The 16,497-nt window shown below is 52.3% G+C and overlaps 1 protein-coding gene across 46 annotated transcripts in view; it reads left to right on the forward strand.

The window, feature by feature from the left end:
* Positions 1-16,425, forward strand: part of LOC144178716 (uncharacterized) — a 30,364-nt gene extending 13,939 nt beyond the window's left edge. For all 46 annotated transcript variants that reach the window (XM_077706734.1, XM_077706737.1, XM_077706740.1 and 43 more), the window contains 14 exons: positions 839-915; positions 1,926-2,003; positions 2,120-2,144; positions 3,015-3,282; positions 4,554-4,597; positions 4,692-4,807; positions 5,812-5,961; positions 6,026-6,248; positions 7,534-7,617; positions 7,706-7,983; positions 10,135-10,277; positions 12,140-12,268; positions 13,976-14,089; positions 15,141-16,425. In XM_077706734.1, coding sequence (XP_077562860.1) covers positions 839-915; positions 1,926-2,003; positions 2,120-2,144; positions 3,015-3,282; positions 4,554-4,597; positions 4,692-4,807; positions 5,812-5,961; positions 6,026-6,248; positions 7,534-7,617; positions 7,706-7,983; positions 10,135-10,277; positions 12,140-12,268; positions 13,976-14,089; positions 15,141-15,936 — 2,525 coding nt within the window. In that variant the 3' untranslated portion in view covers positions 15,937-16,425. The remainder of the gene's footprint in view (positions 1-838; positions 916-1,925; positions 2,004-2,119; positions 2,145-3,014; positions 3,283-4,553; positions 4,598-4,691; positions 4,808-5,811; positions 5,962-6,025; positions 6,249-7,533; positions 7,618-7,705; positions 7,984-10,134; positions 10,278-12,139; positions 12,269-13,975; positions 14,090-15,140) is intronic.
* Positions 16,426-16,497: the final 72 nt, after the last annotated feature.

The following is a 16,497-nucleotide window of genomic DNA, read 5'->3' on the forward strand; positions in this document are numbered from 1 at the left end:
CGGCCTCCCTTGGCAGCGAACGAAGCTCTCCCATAGCGTGACGGCGAAGTTTCATGACCAGAAAAGCATTGAAGGACCCTGGTAATACCAATCTCAACACTGTCACTGCCCTTAGTAATACCAATCTCAAACACACAAATTGGAAATCACAGCCGTGAACATGGCAGTCAGCTGTAGCGACAATGGAAAGCCAGCCGTAGGGACCCACGGCCACTTTCGAAACAGGCTGCTACCGGGTTTCTGTGTGGCATCCCTACAGGCAGTGCTTATGGCCTGTATGTGCCATTCTTAACTGAGCTCTTTTTTCTTCCAAGCCATTTGGTTGTGCGTGATGAGACAAAAAGAAATTGCAATAATTTTTTACTTGGGGAAAGTTGCCAGCAGTGCCTGCTGGGTTGCCAGCGAACATTGTCGCTCTACCAGACTATGCACAGCACCGGGAGGGTAACCAAGCGAGCTCACGAGCATGACTTGTTTGTGAGAATCTGGTAGGGGCAAAATAGCGGCAATCGAGCCGACAGCCTTTCTCGTGCCCTTCATCCCTATTTCTCTCATTAGGTGTAACAATGTCTGGATTAGCATTATTCCTTGTGTGCTGTCTGCCGATTGTGGACAGACTTGTATAATTCTGATGGTTTTGTCCTTGAGAGTAATGCTTGGATCCAAAAATGCCCGTGTTCGATAAACGCTTCGATGTTCAACCTTTTCTGTTGCTGGAGAGGGCACTTGTGTGTGTCTATTGACAATGCGCAAAGCAGTTTTATGGGGGGGGGATTCAGGGTCACATAGGCTGCCTTTGTGTGTTGATTGCTGAAACCGTGTTGCTGTGTAAATGCAGAAAAGGCACCTGAAGCCGAAGCCGAGCCTGAACCTGATCCTGAAACTTCTGATGATGCTGATGGGCAGGGAGAAAAGGTACGTTTGAAGGCTACGATTGCCTTCTGTATTTTAATTTTTATTTTGGAGCATAGCTTCTAAAGGGACCGTGAAGTGTAGAAGCAAGTTGGCCCGTACCGATAGATTAAAGTGTCGTGAGCACACACATAGCACTGGTAGCAGCAGTTGCAGGTTATTGTAGAAGAAAACCAAAAGTGCCAAAACAGATTATACCGCCGTATGCACTTTCCCGCACAATTTATGACATCACGAGTCACGAATGGTGAAGCATGGGAGTGGTGGAGCTGGTTTAAAACTGTCATGCCCGTGCCTATTCAAATCGATGGTATATTATCGGCGCTTTCAAGTTCAGCTTTTGACATTTTGCCATTCAAATTTGGTGCTTTCCCGGTGCACTCTGCGAGCTGGCACCATCTACGGAGTAGTAGGTACTTACATCCTCTTCGGTTTATTTCTGCACGCTGCAATTTTTTTTATTACCGCTGGTGTCATGTGACGGGCGCTCAGATGATAGAGATGTGTCGACATCGGGCACCACGGTGTCATGGAAACGTCGCATTTTTCAGATTTGCACATGAGATTGCTCCATAGCGGCGGCCATAGCATTGGACACCACAGCCAGTATCACATGCACAACCTGAACCCTTAAACCTGAACCCCTGGGCTGTTTCTATTCTTATTAAACAAATGTCCCCCCCCTCAATTTTTTAAGTGATAGTCTTGTGGACCGACGCCACGGTGGCTCAGGGGCTAAGGCGTTGTGCTGGTGAGCCCAAAGACGTGAGTTTGACTCCCGGCCGCGGTGGCTGCTTTTCTGATAGCGGCAAAAACAAAAACGGCAGTGTTTTCAAGAGTTTCAATTAATCCGGAGCCCTCCACTACAGTGCGCCTCATCGCCTGCATTGCGTCGACGCGTTGCACCTCCTCAGTCAGTCTTGTGGACCGCGCACCACGTTATGAATTCAAGTTGGAGTTATCTTTTACGATGTAGGGTAATGTCTTCTTGACCTTTTCTTTTACCTTCTCAGGAGGGTAACTCTGAAGCAATGGATGCCGATGCCCTGCAGCTGTCCATCGAAGATGAGGAGAAGCTTCTGAATGAAGAGGTATGTGGCAGTAGCCAGGGGCAGGCTTGAATTGGCCGCCGTTTGTGCACCTGTGGACCTCTGTGTCGACATGAGCAGCTTGTGCTACATTTGCCTCTCCCTTTACTCTCTTCCAGGAGGAGAGCTTTGACAAATCAAAAGGTGAGACATCGCCTACTGGGCGAGGCGAAGGGGGGAGTGGGGAATGTCGGTTCCTCTGTGGGTGTGCTTGTGCGCCATGCTGCGTGGCTACCACCGGCAAGAGCCCGTCCGGCCAGCAGCGTCCCCAACTAGAGCCCAGCCACAGCAGCAGCAGTCGTCGTCGTGCGCCCATCATCCGGCCAGACCACGTGGTCCAAGGTTCACCACCAGTGACCGGAGCGGCGGGATGACTCTTGCCAAGTTGCACGGAGCCCCTTGCTGCTGCTGCCAACTCTGCACACCTGGTGGAGGGCGGCACTGATTCTGTGAAGAGTGGCGCCGCACTTTCTTCTTTTGGAGCGGGTTGGCCCCTGCAGGCGGTGACCGCTGGTCTACCACACGGGCGGCCTTGGCGCGCGCAAGTGGGCAATCCTGGCGGTCTCCTAGCACTGCCCTGCTTCGCCGGCTGGCAGCTGAGAACCTCTGCAGTGTTTAACGTTGTGGGCACAGTCGCGGGCAGCACAGGCCATAGCAACAGCATTACTGCTACTATTCCCCTAAAACGCACAGGAAATGAGGGCTGGGGGGGTGTAGAGCAAGCAGTATTGCGAGAATTGGATGTGTAGGCGGCAGTGTACTGGGACTTGTAAGGGAAAGGAAGTGCAGTTAGCTAACAAAGGGGGAAGGGTGTCATCTTCTCTGTGCAATTCTGGGGGGGGCCCCCCTGCGGGGTAGTGCCCCATCGCCTGAAGGGTCGTCCAGAGCGACCGTGTCCCCAGGAAGGTTTTGGCTGTCTGACCCCCCAGGCCACCAGCCGGCTGGCGGCGTGCAAGAGGCGGCAGGCCGGGCGTTGCTGCTGCTGCACCCTTTTCCTCCCTTGCCTTCCCGCAGATGAAGCCTCCTCCCAACAGGAAGACGGCCACTCAGCGGCGCCCGCAGCGGAGCCGGCCTCCAAGAAGAAGGGCACCAAGGCGGCCACTGCCAAGGAGCAGGACAAGGCCGCGACGCCGGCCGACTCCGCACCCAAGGAGGAGGAGCAAGACGACGGAGGGCAAGGGGGGGACGGCACGGACAAGCGCAAGAAGGAAGACTCGGCCGAGCCGACCACCAACGGAACCTCACCGGCCAGCACCCCAGCCAAGGCGGCCGCTGCAAAGAGGTTGGTCTTGGCGTGCGTGCGTGTAACTCTCTCTAACTGGGCGCGCAAAAAAAAACGCTTGGTCTTCCGGGGAGGCTCTCTGCCGGCGTTTCCTCGTAGAGGTGGACGGCCTTGCAGCTGCACTTGTAGCCACTACGGGTTCTGCAGCCGCCGCTCTGCGCCGCCTCGCTCCTTGGGCAACCTGGCGGTGAAAGGCATTTGGGAGGCGGGTCATCGGGTGCACTACGGGTGTCTCACCCCTTCGCGCGCATCCTCCCCTTAATGGCGGGCACTTTTCAGTGAAGGTGGGCCAGTTGCTGGAAGATGGAACGGGACATGTCGATGCGGCAGACGGTTCGCTCGAAGCATTTTCACTGTTTGTCGCGTCCTCGCCAGTCTTTTCTTGGAATCAGTGGTCCAGAGCCTGGTTTCCCACCGAGTTTTTGTCTGCAGCAAACGTTCCAGCTCTGGGCTTTTGGAAGCGCACAGGAGACATTGCTGCCAGCTTCTCGGCTGGCTGTTTATTGAAGAAGACCAAGCCACCTTTTTGAAACAAGACTGGGCCTTTCTGCATTCACTCAAGCTGAAGACTGACCACCAAGTGGGCGATGCCAAGACCTGAAGACGTGAAGACTGCATATTTGTCAATCCATTTGAAAACTGTTAAACTTGTCATGGCAGTTCTATTGCCTCCTGCCAAACTGTCCCTAGTTTTCGGAAGGTAAAAAATTTACTGTTAATGCAAGGCATTTTGTGCCAGCTGTGTTTGGTTAGCAGGTTTATAAATTTTACTGAATGGCTGAGTTTGTGCTGAGTTCCTCGGAAGTGGTTAGAATTGCTTTTCACGAATTAAGCAAAAAGATCAACAACTGGTTTGTGCCTGTTTGCTAGTGCTCTCCAGCGCACTCCTTGGATTGCTTAGCCGCACAAGCTTTCTGGTAGCCATCGAAGGTCCTGAAGAACTTGCCGTGTGAAGAATGCAAGTGTTGGCCTGCGTACACGGACGCTCAGCAAGACGTTCACCCACAGGTGCTGCAAGACAATGTTCTGCCCTCCACCTCCATTGAAAGGCCACAGCGCGATTGGGCAGCTTGATACAAGATGATGCCAGTGCAGTAATGCAAAGATTTCGTTTTGGGAGCACAGGTTCCTTGACTGCTTGGCCCACCTGGAAGCGGTCCTGTTTCAGCTCTTTGCGTGTGTCAGTCGTTCTTGCTGTGTAGAACGCGTGGAAACGCTTTTTTTGTGTGCTGAGTGCTCTCACCCCTGTTTGTCTTCAAATTTGTGCGTAGTGCCACGGGCAAGGCCGCGTCGAAGACCACCAAGACTGACAAAGGTGAGCCTTCATTTCTTTGGGTCTCCTGTGCTCGTGCGCCAGTCTTGTTAGTGTGCACGCGCAGTGAGCGCATGTATGCATTGTGCTTTTCCAGGGGATGCCAAGAAAGCTGCCACCCCTGCCTCGAGCGGCCGTAATGTGTGGGTGAGCAACCTGTCTTCGACCACGCGCGCTGCCGACCTCAAGGCGCTGCTCAGCAAGCATGGAAAGGTAATTGCTTTTCGTTGTGAAATTAGTACGCTAAAAGTCTACAGTTTTAACTCTGAGAATACAGAATTTTTTAAATGCAATACTATTAGCCATGTATGATAATGTAACAACTGCCTGAAAAAATCCTGCTTTATTTTTTTGTCAACTATATCAAACGACATTATGACAGACCTGACCAAAAAGATTTTAAGCTACAAAGGCTTGCTTCAAAGATTTGAGGTGGTTCTGAAATATCTGCAGTCATCCACTGCTGCGCCGAGGTCTAACTTTGGTGCGTGAAACCCCCATGTGAACTTGTTGTTTCTTTGCGAAGACTTTTTTTATTATCTTTTACTGGTCTGCTGGTCTGCCATTGGCAAACAGTGCCGGGTTCTATTGAGCAGAATGCCCTTTCCACTCCACAAGTGCCCAAATAACAAATTGTGCACAATGCAAGTTAATGGCCTTGGCAACAACAAGCTTGTAAAATGGGGCAGGGGAAAATGCATCCATTGAGAAGGCTTGTTTCTGCCTGCACACCACCAGGTTCGTCGTCGTTGTGATCGTGAAAGATACTGGGAGCGTATGCGAGTGCTGCACTTTCCAGGGTAGCCATGTTTCCCCAACCGCATGCGATTGTTTTCGGGGTCTGTTCAGAAGTTTCTGCACACAAAAAGCCTTTCACACTGAAGCTAGTTCTTCAGCTGCACGTTAACTGGCGTCACATTTATGACACCACTGTGGCTTTGAAACGCACCTTCGAGGTATATTAGTCCAGATTTAAACTTGGCAAGTAATGGCAAGTAAAATAGCTATTCTAGCAGCATCTGAATTTGTTGATAGTGGTTTGTCGACACTGAATAGGTGGGGGCAGTGATCCAGTTGGAAGGGCATTCATAGTTCCGGCATCTGCAACATTGATCGCTCACTGCACTCACATCCGAGTCAATTTGCTAAGGGAAGCTTTACATCTGCCCTCTCGGAAAATTTCTCCTCATCGTGCCCCGTGCTTGCCATACTGCTAGGTGGTTGCTGCGAAGATAGTGACCAATGCCAGGACCCCGGGTGCTCGGTGCTACGGGTTCATCACCATGAGCAGCGTAGAGGAAGCGGCCAAGTGCGTCCAGCACCTGCACGGCACGGAGCTTCACGGCAAGGCCATCTCGGTCGAGCGGGTACGCCTGTTGCACGAAGCGAGGCTGGGCGGCCGTTCCAGCGGGCTCCTTGTCTCCCTTTCAGACGAGGTACGACCCTGGCGGCGCCCTCAAGAGGTCGGAGGCCAAGAGCACCCTGGCCAAGGCTCGCACCGCCGCGGCCGCTACCCGCAAGGAGGGCAAGGCTGGCGAAACGTCCGCTGCAGGAGGCACGGCTGCCGCACAGGCTAAGGCCAAGACGCCCGCAAAGAAGACGGTGGCCACCAAGAAGCCCGTCAAGGCCAAGTCCACTGCTGAGAAGCCCAAAGGTAAGGGCAAGGCTGATGACGCCCAGCCTTGAGTTTAGATCTTGTTGCACTTACCGCTGGCTTCATTCAGTGCTTGACAGTGGTGCCTGTGGTTGAAACTTTAACTACACGGCATTTTTTGTCATGCTTCACTTGTAAGGATGCTGATAACAGCTCTTGTCAGTTCAGCATGCAGCAGAAATCCAACTATGCCTAAGTGTGCTAGTGTCTTTGGAAGGCTTCTTAGAATACAGTTGTTTTTGGTCTGGTGAACCTCTTGAAGTGCATGTCTGGTTGGTACCGTTGGGCCTACCCGTTTTCCACGCACTTCTTTGGAGACTGCATTTTTTACTCCATTACTTGAGTGCTAATGAGACAGCACACTTCTGAGAAAAGCAAAAATAGCTTTTTACTGCATGCACATGTACTACAGTTAAACCTTGTTATAATGAGACAGGCTATAATGAGCAAATCGTAATTCCCCTTGAGTGTGCCATAGAAACCAATGTATTTAAAACCTTGTTTTAACGAGGTAAAATTTGCTTGTTGCGGGATATAATGAACAAATTTCGTTAGACAATAAAATTTTGAGCCAATTTCCCAACAGCATGCAACGCGGATTTGATATGGTGCGCTTGCCCATGTTTGCATTGACAGTGCACCATCACTGTCCATGTTTGCAATTGCTACAAATGAATTTGTTTTAGTTAAGTCTCTAAAATGCTTGCAGTGCTTGTCAAAAGACTCGGGGGAAATGAATTTTAGTCCTCCTGCAGTTTGTAACTGTGGGCAAGTTTCATAGGTTCACATTGGCATGCTCGTGCAAAAGGGCTCCTTGCCACTTAACTATGACTGAACGTCGCTGCTGAGATTCTGTTCAATGGCATTTTGCACGTGCCTGCGGAAGTGCTTTGAGCATGGTAAACTTTCAGACGAGGGCACGTCAGGGTGGAAAGTGGTAGGGCAGGCCGGAAGCAGCAGGAACCAGGCCTCTGCAGAGCAGGTATCGACTCCTAGGGTGTCGCTTGCGCTTCTGGCATTTTGTGTGCGCATATCTATGCATACTATAACAACTTCTGTTTGCGCTGTTGCTCAAGGCAACTCGTTGTGCAAGAGTTGAGACGTCTTCGAAGGTAGAGCAACACACGGGCGTATTACAAACGCACCCGGGAGAAGTCTGTGCGCATTTGGTGAGGAAAGAGAGCGTTTGATGAGTAGCGTAAGGTATTGCAGTGTGCCACAGGCGGTACGCAGGGCACCGCATGTGCCGAGCAGTGCGCATACATGCCCTCGTTCCTTTTGCCAGCCTCCAGCAGCGCGAAAGACTCGGCTGCCAAAGATGGCCCGAAGGATGAGGTCATGGTGATTGACGACAACGATGGCAAAGAGGGTAGGTCAGAGCAGCATGAATGCTCGCCTGGTCGGCAGCCCGCAGGTTGTTCCACACGCCCCCCCTCCCCCTCTCCCCGTTGCTGCAGACAAGGACAAGCACCGGGAGAAGCGGAGCTCTGTGCGGGACCGCCGGTCCTCGGGGGGCCACAGCCGGTCGCGCGACCGGGTGCCTCCGCGCCACTCGTACACATCCATCCGGCGCCCGTACGAGCGCAGCAACATGGGCTTCTACCGGCGACCCAGCTTCTACCAGCCCCGGGGGCCCTTCTTTGGCCGGGGCATGGGGCCCGGCTTTAGGGGACCCTCGTCGTTTGGTCCCAGCCGGCCGCCCATCGGCGACCTCAGTGCACTCAGGAGGATGAGGGTGAGTGCAGAGGGCACCTGGCCACAAAACATCCCAGGTCATTTCATTCATGTTACAAGTGGGCGTTAGTGTCAGGTGCCTTCTATTCTGGAGCTTTGTTAGCTGCGGTTTTCGGTGTATACCGTATTTATTCGAGTCTAGGCCGGCCCCGATTTCAAGCCCACCCCCAAAAGTCCAAAGCCCGAGGGGGGGAAAAAAAAAAACTTGCCTCGAATGTAGGCCGGACAAAACAGCAAAGACAGTGTTCACAAAGAGAAAACATTTATTGCATATGAAGATGAAACGGAGCAGTTGGTTCATGATGCAAATAACTCGAGAAACACACAGCCGCTAGTCCTGTTGTGTGTGTGTAGATGCCGCGCTCATTCCGAGTCGTCGTCGCTGCTTCCCTCGTCGCTGACTTCTTTGTCGCTGTCTTCAAACAGTGCGCAATCCTCAGTGCCATCAAGTGCATTGGATATGCTGCACTCCTTAAAAGAGCGCACGATCAAAGTTCCTGGGATGTCGTCCCACACTGCAGCCACCCAGCCTGCCAACTGAGACAGTGATACCCGCTTGATGTGGCCCGTCAGCGTCAGCTGGTGGTCCTCCTCACTTAACCAGTCCATGTATAACCCCCGCAGGTGATCCTTGAACAGCTTGTTTACGCACACATCAAGTGGCTGCAACTGGCCTGTCATTCCACCCAGTATCACCGCGACGTCGGTGTTCATTTCGGCCAGCGCAGCCTTGACGCTGTCTGTCAAGTGCCCGCGGTACGAGTCCAGCACAAGGAGAGAGTGCTTGCACAGAAGGGCGCCTGGACGCCGCCGCCATACAATATTTAGCCACTCCTCGACCATGGCGATGGTCATCCATCCGTTCTTGTTGGTCCGCACAATGACGTTTCGCGGGAAGGCCTCTTTGGTGGGCACCGTCTTCCTCTTAAAAACGGTATAAGGAGGGAGCTTGTGCCCGTCTGCTGTGTAGCACAGCATCACAGTCGCGCGCTGCTTCTCATACCCCGCAGAGCGCACCTTCACTTCCTTGGCCCCTTTTTTAGAGACGGTGTACGCCCGCATATCAAAATACACCGGCGTTTGGTCCGCGTTGCCGATTTGGCCTAGCGGATGCGCTCGCTCTCTTTCAAAGCACGAAACACTGGAACTCCAGCAACTTCTCATCGTAGTCAGCCGGCAACTTCTGTGCGATTGAGGTGCGACGACGGAGGCTGAAGCCGAAGCGCTTCATAAATTTCTGCAGCCAGCCTCAGCTGGCTTTGAAGTCTGCCGCCGAAACACCTCGCTCCCAAGCTGCCTCGCCTTTGCCTGGAGCACTTCTGTTGTTGCTGGAAAGGCAGCTGCTCGCTGTGTCCGAACAAAGTCGGCCAATGCCGTCTCCATTTCAGGGTAGCGGCCTTTCGGTGGACCGGTAAAAGCCATCCTCATTGCGGCGCACGCAAAGAGCTTGTCCTGTTGGCCCCTCAACCGACGCACATTTTTTTTTGTCCACTCCAAAGTCCCGCCCGGCTTGGACGTTGGACGACGACTCCGCGGCTAGGACTACTTTCCTTTTATAAGCGGCACTATAATGGCACCGCCTGTTTGGCGCCATTGCGCTATGCCACACACAGACCACTGCGTTGTGTGTGTGCGTTTTTCAAAAAATGGTGCGTTTTTCAAAATCCTCGAATCTAAGCCGATCCTGCAGTTTGACACAAAGAAATTTGAAAAAAAAACCATCGGCCTAGATTCGAATAAATACGGTATAAAAAATTTAGAATGAGGGAGCCTTTTAGCGCCGTAAACACTTAAGTCGAACATCCTGACAATAAGTGCTGCCCTCTTGGGAAAAGATCCTGCTGTTGAAATGTTTATTGCTGCATTCCCAGTGTAATTGAGATTTTACTCTAGCTAAGTTGTCTGGGCGGGCAAGGTGCACGTCGCTGTGGCATTGCTGCTTCATTTTGGAGCACTTCGGTAGTATCAGCCCTCAGAGGGCCCGTGCGCACCAGCGATACCTTCTGTTCAGACCTCGCTTGAATGCCAGGTTTTCGGTATGGGAGGAAGTGGCAGTTGGTAGGCGGGCTGGTTGTAGTTGGCCCAGAAGCGTGTGGCAGGGCTTCCCGCACCTCTGGACTGACTCCTGGTGCCCCCTGGGTGTGGAGTGCAGGAGGAGCGGCTGCGTGTGCGCGAGCGCATCGACCTGCGCGAGGAGGAGCGCCGCAGCTTCCACGACTCCATGCGCCAGCGAGAGCTGGAGCGCAAGCAGCGCGAGGAGTCCTTCCGGCTGGAGCGGGAGCGGGAGCGCCTCAGGTGGGTCATGCGGGCATTCTGGTGCGGGAACGTCTGCAGGCCTGTTTCGAGCAAAGACGAAATGTGACACCTTAATTAGTGGCACCCAGTAAATTCCCTTCGGTCACAAAAGTGTGGCCACGGAAATCCCCACTGGCTGCAAAAACTGTCGTGCACTAGCCTGATGCCCGCTCTGGCAGCAATGCGGTATGTGGCTTCCTAATGCAGAAATAATAGCCACTGAACTGTCTGTGCTGCAGGGGGGGGGAGGCAAGATACACAAAAGTTGTGGGGTGGCTTATAGCATCCTCGATTAACCGCACCGGTGCACACCGGGGCACACCGGTGCGCCTTTTCATCCTCGATAAACCGCACCGGTGTGCACCGTCCGTCCTCGATAAACCGGGGTGCACCGTCGCGGGGCAATTTTTGGTTGCACCGCCGCGCACCGAGAGAGTCGACGGTGCGCCGGCGTGCAGTCCCGAGATGCATCGCGGACGATGCCGGCGAAGGAGCTTCCTCCGCCGTCTGCTGCAGCGACGGCGCATCGCCGCACTCGTGTCAAGGCGGACGGAGTTGTGTATTGTTGCTGACAAGGATGGCGTGCTTGTGAATTCATCGGGCAACGATGCGACAGTCTCCTGACTGTCGCATGAGGACGCGAATGAGGACGCGAACTTTGTGTACTTCAAAGACGGCTGCATGTATTGCCAGAAAGTTGGGGATTGACATTCGTTTCGTTCGATCGAATTATCATGAACTGTTACCGGAGTGCCTAGACGATGAAGACCTACTTGTTTTGCTGTATTGGAAGGGCGGAACAAAACAGGCACTCGCATTATGGCTCAAACGAAGATTAGAAGCAGCTTGTATGTAGCTGTTTAGTGGAAGCGGTGGCGGTACGTTGTTCCGCATGTGTGACGCATTTAAGTTGTGCGTACATATAATCATTGGCCTTCAATAAATACCACTTTCAAATAGCGCTGTGTCTCATTACAGTGCTGTATTGTTACTTGTGAACGTTTTTATGAGTTGATTTCTTAGATTAAGAGATATGGCGCCTGGGTAGAACCGCCCTGTTTGTCCTCGATCAACGCTCCGTGCCGGTACGCACCGTCGTGGGGCACTGTGCACCGCGCCGGTTTTGGGGGCAACACCGGTGCGTGTTTATCGAGGACGCTATTAGATTTGAGGATTTATATGTAAAAATGCTCAATGCAAGGTACTAACCACTATACGATCACAGCCTAGCATTAAGGGTAACAGAGTGGATCCCTAGAAAAGGCAAGTGTGGCAGGGGGCGGCAGAAGGTTAGGTGGGCAGATGAGATCAAGAAGTTTGCGGGGATAAATTGGTCGCAGTTAGCACAGGACCGGGAGATAATTGGAGATCCATGGGAGAAGCCTTTGCCCTCCATTGGCGTAGATAGGCTAATGGTGATGATAGTTAAAAATGGTGTATACTCATCTAAAACAAAAGAAAAGTAGCTTGTCCTATTACCCTGTGAACGACATCATGCGTATTTCTGCTTTCACTGCTTCGTAAATCTCTCCGATGCTCCACGAGTGTGCGGTGCTCATCAGTCAACAACCCCATATTGACGCAGAAAAGGTAGCATTTCCACTATTTATTTACATCCACTCCCGACTGACTGCAGATGCAGGCATTGCGGAGGAGGTGTAATGGGCATGCTAAAAGCTGCAGTGCTCCAGAGTCCAGAGTATCAGACCCCCATCTGTTTAATTGTTTAATCTGTTTAATAAATAAACTGAGCAGGGTGGAGGTCGCCCTCTTCTTGTGGGGGGAAAATAAATGCCTCAAATTTATAAGCCACGTGAATGGGCTTAATTAAAGTCAATTTTCTTTTTGTTTCATCTTGCCAGGATTGAGCGAGAGAAGCTGGAACGTGAGAAGCTGGAGCTGATCTGCCTTGAACGAGAGAAGCAGCGTCAGGAGAGGGAGCGCATTCAGAAGGAGAGGGAAGAGCTTCGCCAGAGGCAGCTGTTCGTTGGGTGAGCTGTCTTTTTTTCTGTCTAAACAAAGCTTTTTTTACCGTTCACTGCATAGAATTTCTGAGTGAACATTCAGCATCAAAAACATTGTGCAACCGGTCTCCAATGGCTTCCCATGCACCATTGGTTTTCAGCATGGCTTGGTTTTCTTTTGTCAGCTTCAGGTGTGTTTAGACATTGTGAACTTTTGGTGTCTTTACTCAAAGAATTGCTGGCAACTTGCATTGCAATGCCTGTCAGGCAGATCTAACACAGCAGCTCTGTTAGGGTGTTATGCTTCTGGAATGTGTGGCGATTCAGCAGAGCCAGGGCTGTGTTTGTACAGGGCTTATATGGTTAGCACTTCTGAGATACTAAGGGAATGGGTTGGGGTTTTGTGTGTGGTTGTCAGGTTCGGTGACAATAAAAACTAGAAGAATAAGCTTTATGAACGAGACTAGTTTTTATAACACTCCAGACCCAAATAACATACAAGCAATGTAGTAAAGAGCAAAGCGGAATGAATAACAAATGGGGAACAATAGAGACTATTGCAAAGGCGGTATAGAAAACCAAAGCGGGTTCGAGCAAACAAGAAAAAGTCACGGTCCGGGAATTAAGGTAAAGGACGCAGTACGTGGATACTACCGGCACAGGTCTGTGGCAGCGTTGAAATGTTCACGTGGTGGGTCGATGCCGTGGCAGTGCAGCGCGCTCCGAGCTCCCGTCACCGTTGTGGCGAACGCAGCTGTCTTGGGGTCCTCTGGTTTTCACTGTTGCCCGGCAACACGACTCGCTTGTGGAGAAGATGTCTTTGAGGTTGTGCTGGTGGAGGACCTCCTGGGGCACGGCACGGGTCCGGTCGCCCGACCGCCGCGCATCCCGGTCACGCTCCCCTCTTCTCGATGTTCTCCCTCCGGCTCGCTTCTCTCTCGCCAGCCGCTGTCGCTGGCCGCTTCCGATTGGCTGGCCCTTGAGTGCGGGGTAGCTGTCCCCGCAAGACGATGATGATGGTGCCGTCGGGGTGTTTGGAACGTACCCCGTACAGTACACCGTCGTTATCGTCTTCATTTTTCAGTTCACTTCGTGACAGTGGTATGCTAGCACTGGCATGCTTTAACATTATGCTTCACTGATAAGGGGCTGCAATGTCCTGTATCCCTCTCTGCAAACTTTTGTATTGTTGTGACGTGTGTGCAGCTGGCGTGGCAGTATGTACTCTTGGTGTTGCAGTTTGCAAGTTCTTGTACTTCATTCACATATCTGTTACTGTACTGAGTTTGTAGCTGAGCCGTTGTCATTGCATTCATCATAACGAATAAATTCAGTTACGATACATGGCCTTTTTGTTGAAACTAGAAAGGTAATCATGGTCTTAGTTGCAGTAGATATCTTAGTTGTGTAATTATGGGATGAACAAATTACAAATGCATTCTGCAAATCAGTATTTTTGCAAATCTGCAAATCAGTATTTTTGCTTTTTTTTATTTCAAACTATTTGTGCGCGAAGGTTGGTCAGGTCTGGTTCAAATATAAAATTAAAAATCGGTTCCACTTGCTACATCTCCCCCCTTAAATGCTGTGCTATGAAGGCAATTGCTTGGGGATGTTTCCCAGTTTCAGTGATGGGATGGAACAGTGGCAGCCGTCTGCAAGTGGAACTGTTGGTAGTGTTGCAGCTTCTGCCACCATTTTGGTCTTTGCTTCACACTTGGCCTGTTTGTGCAGCCGCGTTGAGCGCGTCGAGGAACCCCGGCGTCCGATCAAGCGTCCACTTGTGCCTGACCGAAGGGAGGACGACACGACGTTCTATGCAGAGCGGAGGCGATCCCATCCGTCCAGGTGAGCGGGCCTCTAGTGTGCTTGTAGCCCGTGCTTGTAGCTTTCCTTGGCTGGCTGGTCTCAGAGTCTCGTTTGCCCAGATGATTTCCGAGGGCGGGCTAGTGGCAGGAGAGTGTAGTCAAGAATCGGAAAGCCTGTTTATAAGAACTTCCTGCTGGCTTGTGGAAGTGGTGGGTCAGACACGCAGCTTTTTATGGCATGCAGCATGACCTGTTCGTGCCCCCCTTCAAAAGGTTGGGCATGTTAGCCAGAAACACGTGCTGCATTTTTTTTTTATGTACCTTACCTTTGTTGTTGCCTGGCAGCTCCTCCGAGCTGAAGCGGGATTTCTTGCAACCTATCCCACTAGTGGCTACACTAGTGCAGCTCTTGGCTTTCTGTGCTACTTGGAGAAAGTAGCACTTAGTCTTGTTTGTTGACTGTGGGCCGTGTATGACTCAAATTTGCCAGTGTTCACACCTACGTGTGCGTGGATATGGGTCTGGTGTGGGAATAAGATCCTCATTTTAACATGCTCAGTTAGACATTTCTCAAAGTGGATGCACCAATTCTACAACGTTTATTATTCGAGCATTCCTTTCAGGCTAAAATTTCCCTGCCATTGGAGCGAATTATCCTTCTTAATCGGCAGCATTTGGGTCAAACTGGAAATAGCGCAAATATGAGACCCTTTAATTGCCAAGAAAAGCATTATCAGGGGCAGTCTCTCTCTGCTGCCAAGTTTCTGAAACAGTAGTATAGGTTTTCTTAGTGAGTGCGTGGCTCTATTCAAAGCAAAGTCTTACCAGCAAAATCTTACTGCGAGTGTGGGTGATTGAGCCAGTCTATTGTACTAAAGAAACTTGTATTTTGCCTTCAGTGTTCCTGTAATAATGTGCTGTTGCAATAATACCAATATTCAAACATGTATGCTTGTCTGGTTCGGCACAACCTTATTTATACCAGCGTAAAAGTGAAATGGTTTGTGAGACCGACGCACTGCTCTTAGTGTACTGTAATGTGTGTGCAGTGTGAATCATGCTTGCTTTGTCCTCCCCGTTTGTGCCATCAGGCCCGATTATGACAGCAGTGCCTCGAGCACCAGCAAGCCGGTGAGCCAGCGGTCGGACCGGGACGAGCGTTTCGGCAGCAGCGGGGGTGGGGGCAGCAGCAGCCGCCACAGTAGCCACCACAGTAGCCACCACCACCACAGCAGTGGTGGCCACGGGAGCAGCCACGGTGGCAGCACGCACGGGAGCACTCACGGCAGCACGCACCACGGTGGCGGCAGCAGCAGCAGCCACCACCTGCCCTCGTCCTCGTCCCTGGGAGGGGGCAGCCAGGGCTTTTCGAGCGGCCGCAGCGGAGACTACCGTCACAACGGCACGCGCAGTACCCTGCCGGCCCCGCCGCCCCCGCCGGCGTCCTCGTCGTCCCGGAGGCCCTCGGTGCGGGACGAGTGGCGCTCGGAGGGGAGCACTAGCCGCCGGGAGCACTCGTCGTCCTACGACGCGGGGGCCGGCACGGGCCGCAGCAGCACGGGCTTTGCCGTGCCCTCGTGGAGCAAGACGGGAGGGGGCAGCTTCCCCAGCTCGGGCAGTGGCTCGCAGCAGTGGGTCTCCTCGTCCTCGTCCTCGCGCAAGCCCGAGAGCTCCTCCTGGAACGGGGGCGGGGACCACCACCACCACCGCTGGAGCAGCACTGTGGGCAGCAGCACGAGCAGCCGCGCCACGGGCGGCACCAGCTCGCACTCGTCCGTGCCTGTGGGCGGCGGGGGCTATTCGAGCAGCATCTCCAATGGCGGGGTGGGCGGCAGCTTTGGCTCCGGAGACCGCTACTCGTCCGGAGGGAGCATGCGCCGCTACTAGCCGCGCTCGTCACGCCCCTGCGCTGTTTCAGCCTGGCTCGAGGGCTGTAGCTCGACATCGTGCAGTAGTGTAGGGCCTGCACTTTGCGATGGGGAGGAGCGAGGCGGGGGTTTTGCTAAGTGAAAGGCCATATGGGGAGCACATCTTTCATGGAGTTGACACGGACCATGCCTATTTATGCCGACCACTTTTTTTCCCCCCGGGAGTGAGTGCTTGTTGAATTGTGAAAAAAATAGTTTTTTGAGGAAGCATTGCAAGTGTTTTAGCTAGTGCATTTGTTTTCTGTTCTTCTTTTTCCCCCTCCCTTTAGTGCAGACTTGAAGCTCATCGAGGCACACTGTTTGCACTGACACCTGACTTGATGTAACTATTGCAGCTCTAGCTTTGGCCTCTGTGGACATTATGCATTCCTATTGTCATGACATTTTGTTTGTGTTCTCACTGTACTGTATATTGGCATGTCTAAATAAATACCTACATTGTGTGACAGTTTCTGGTGGTGCCCTCCTTCTTGGAACTGTTTCATTGGTTTCACTGTACTTACTAAGAAGGGACAGGCTC

The sequence above is a fragment of the Haemaphysalis longicornis genome, unplaced genomic scaffold, assembly GCF_048455015.1.
Source record: "Haemaphysalis longicornis isolate Haplotype H1 unplaced genomic scaffold, Haemaphysalis longicornis Haplotype H1 scaffold_4, whole genome shotgun sequence".
Taxonomy (NCBI): Eukaryota; Metazoa; Arthropoda; class Arachnida; order Ixodida; family Ixodidae; genus Haemaphysalis; species Haemaphysalis longicornis.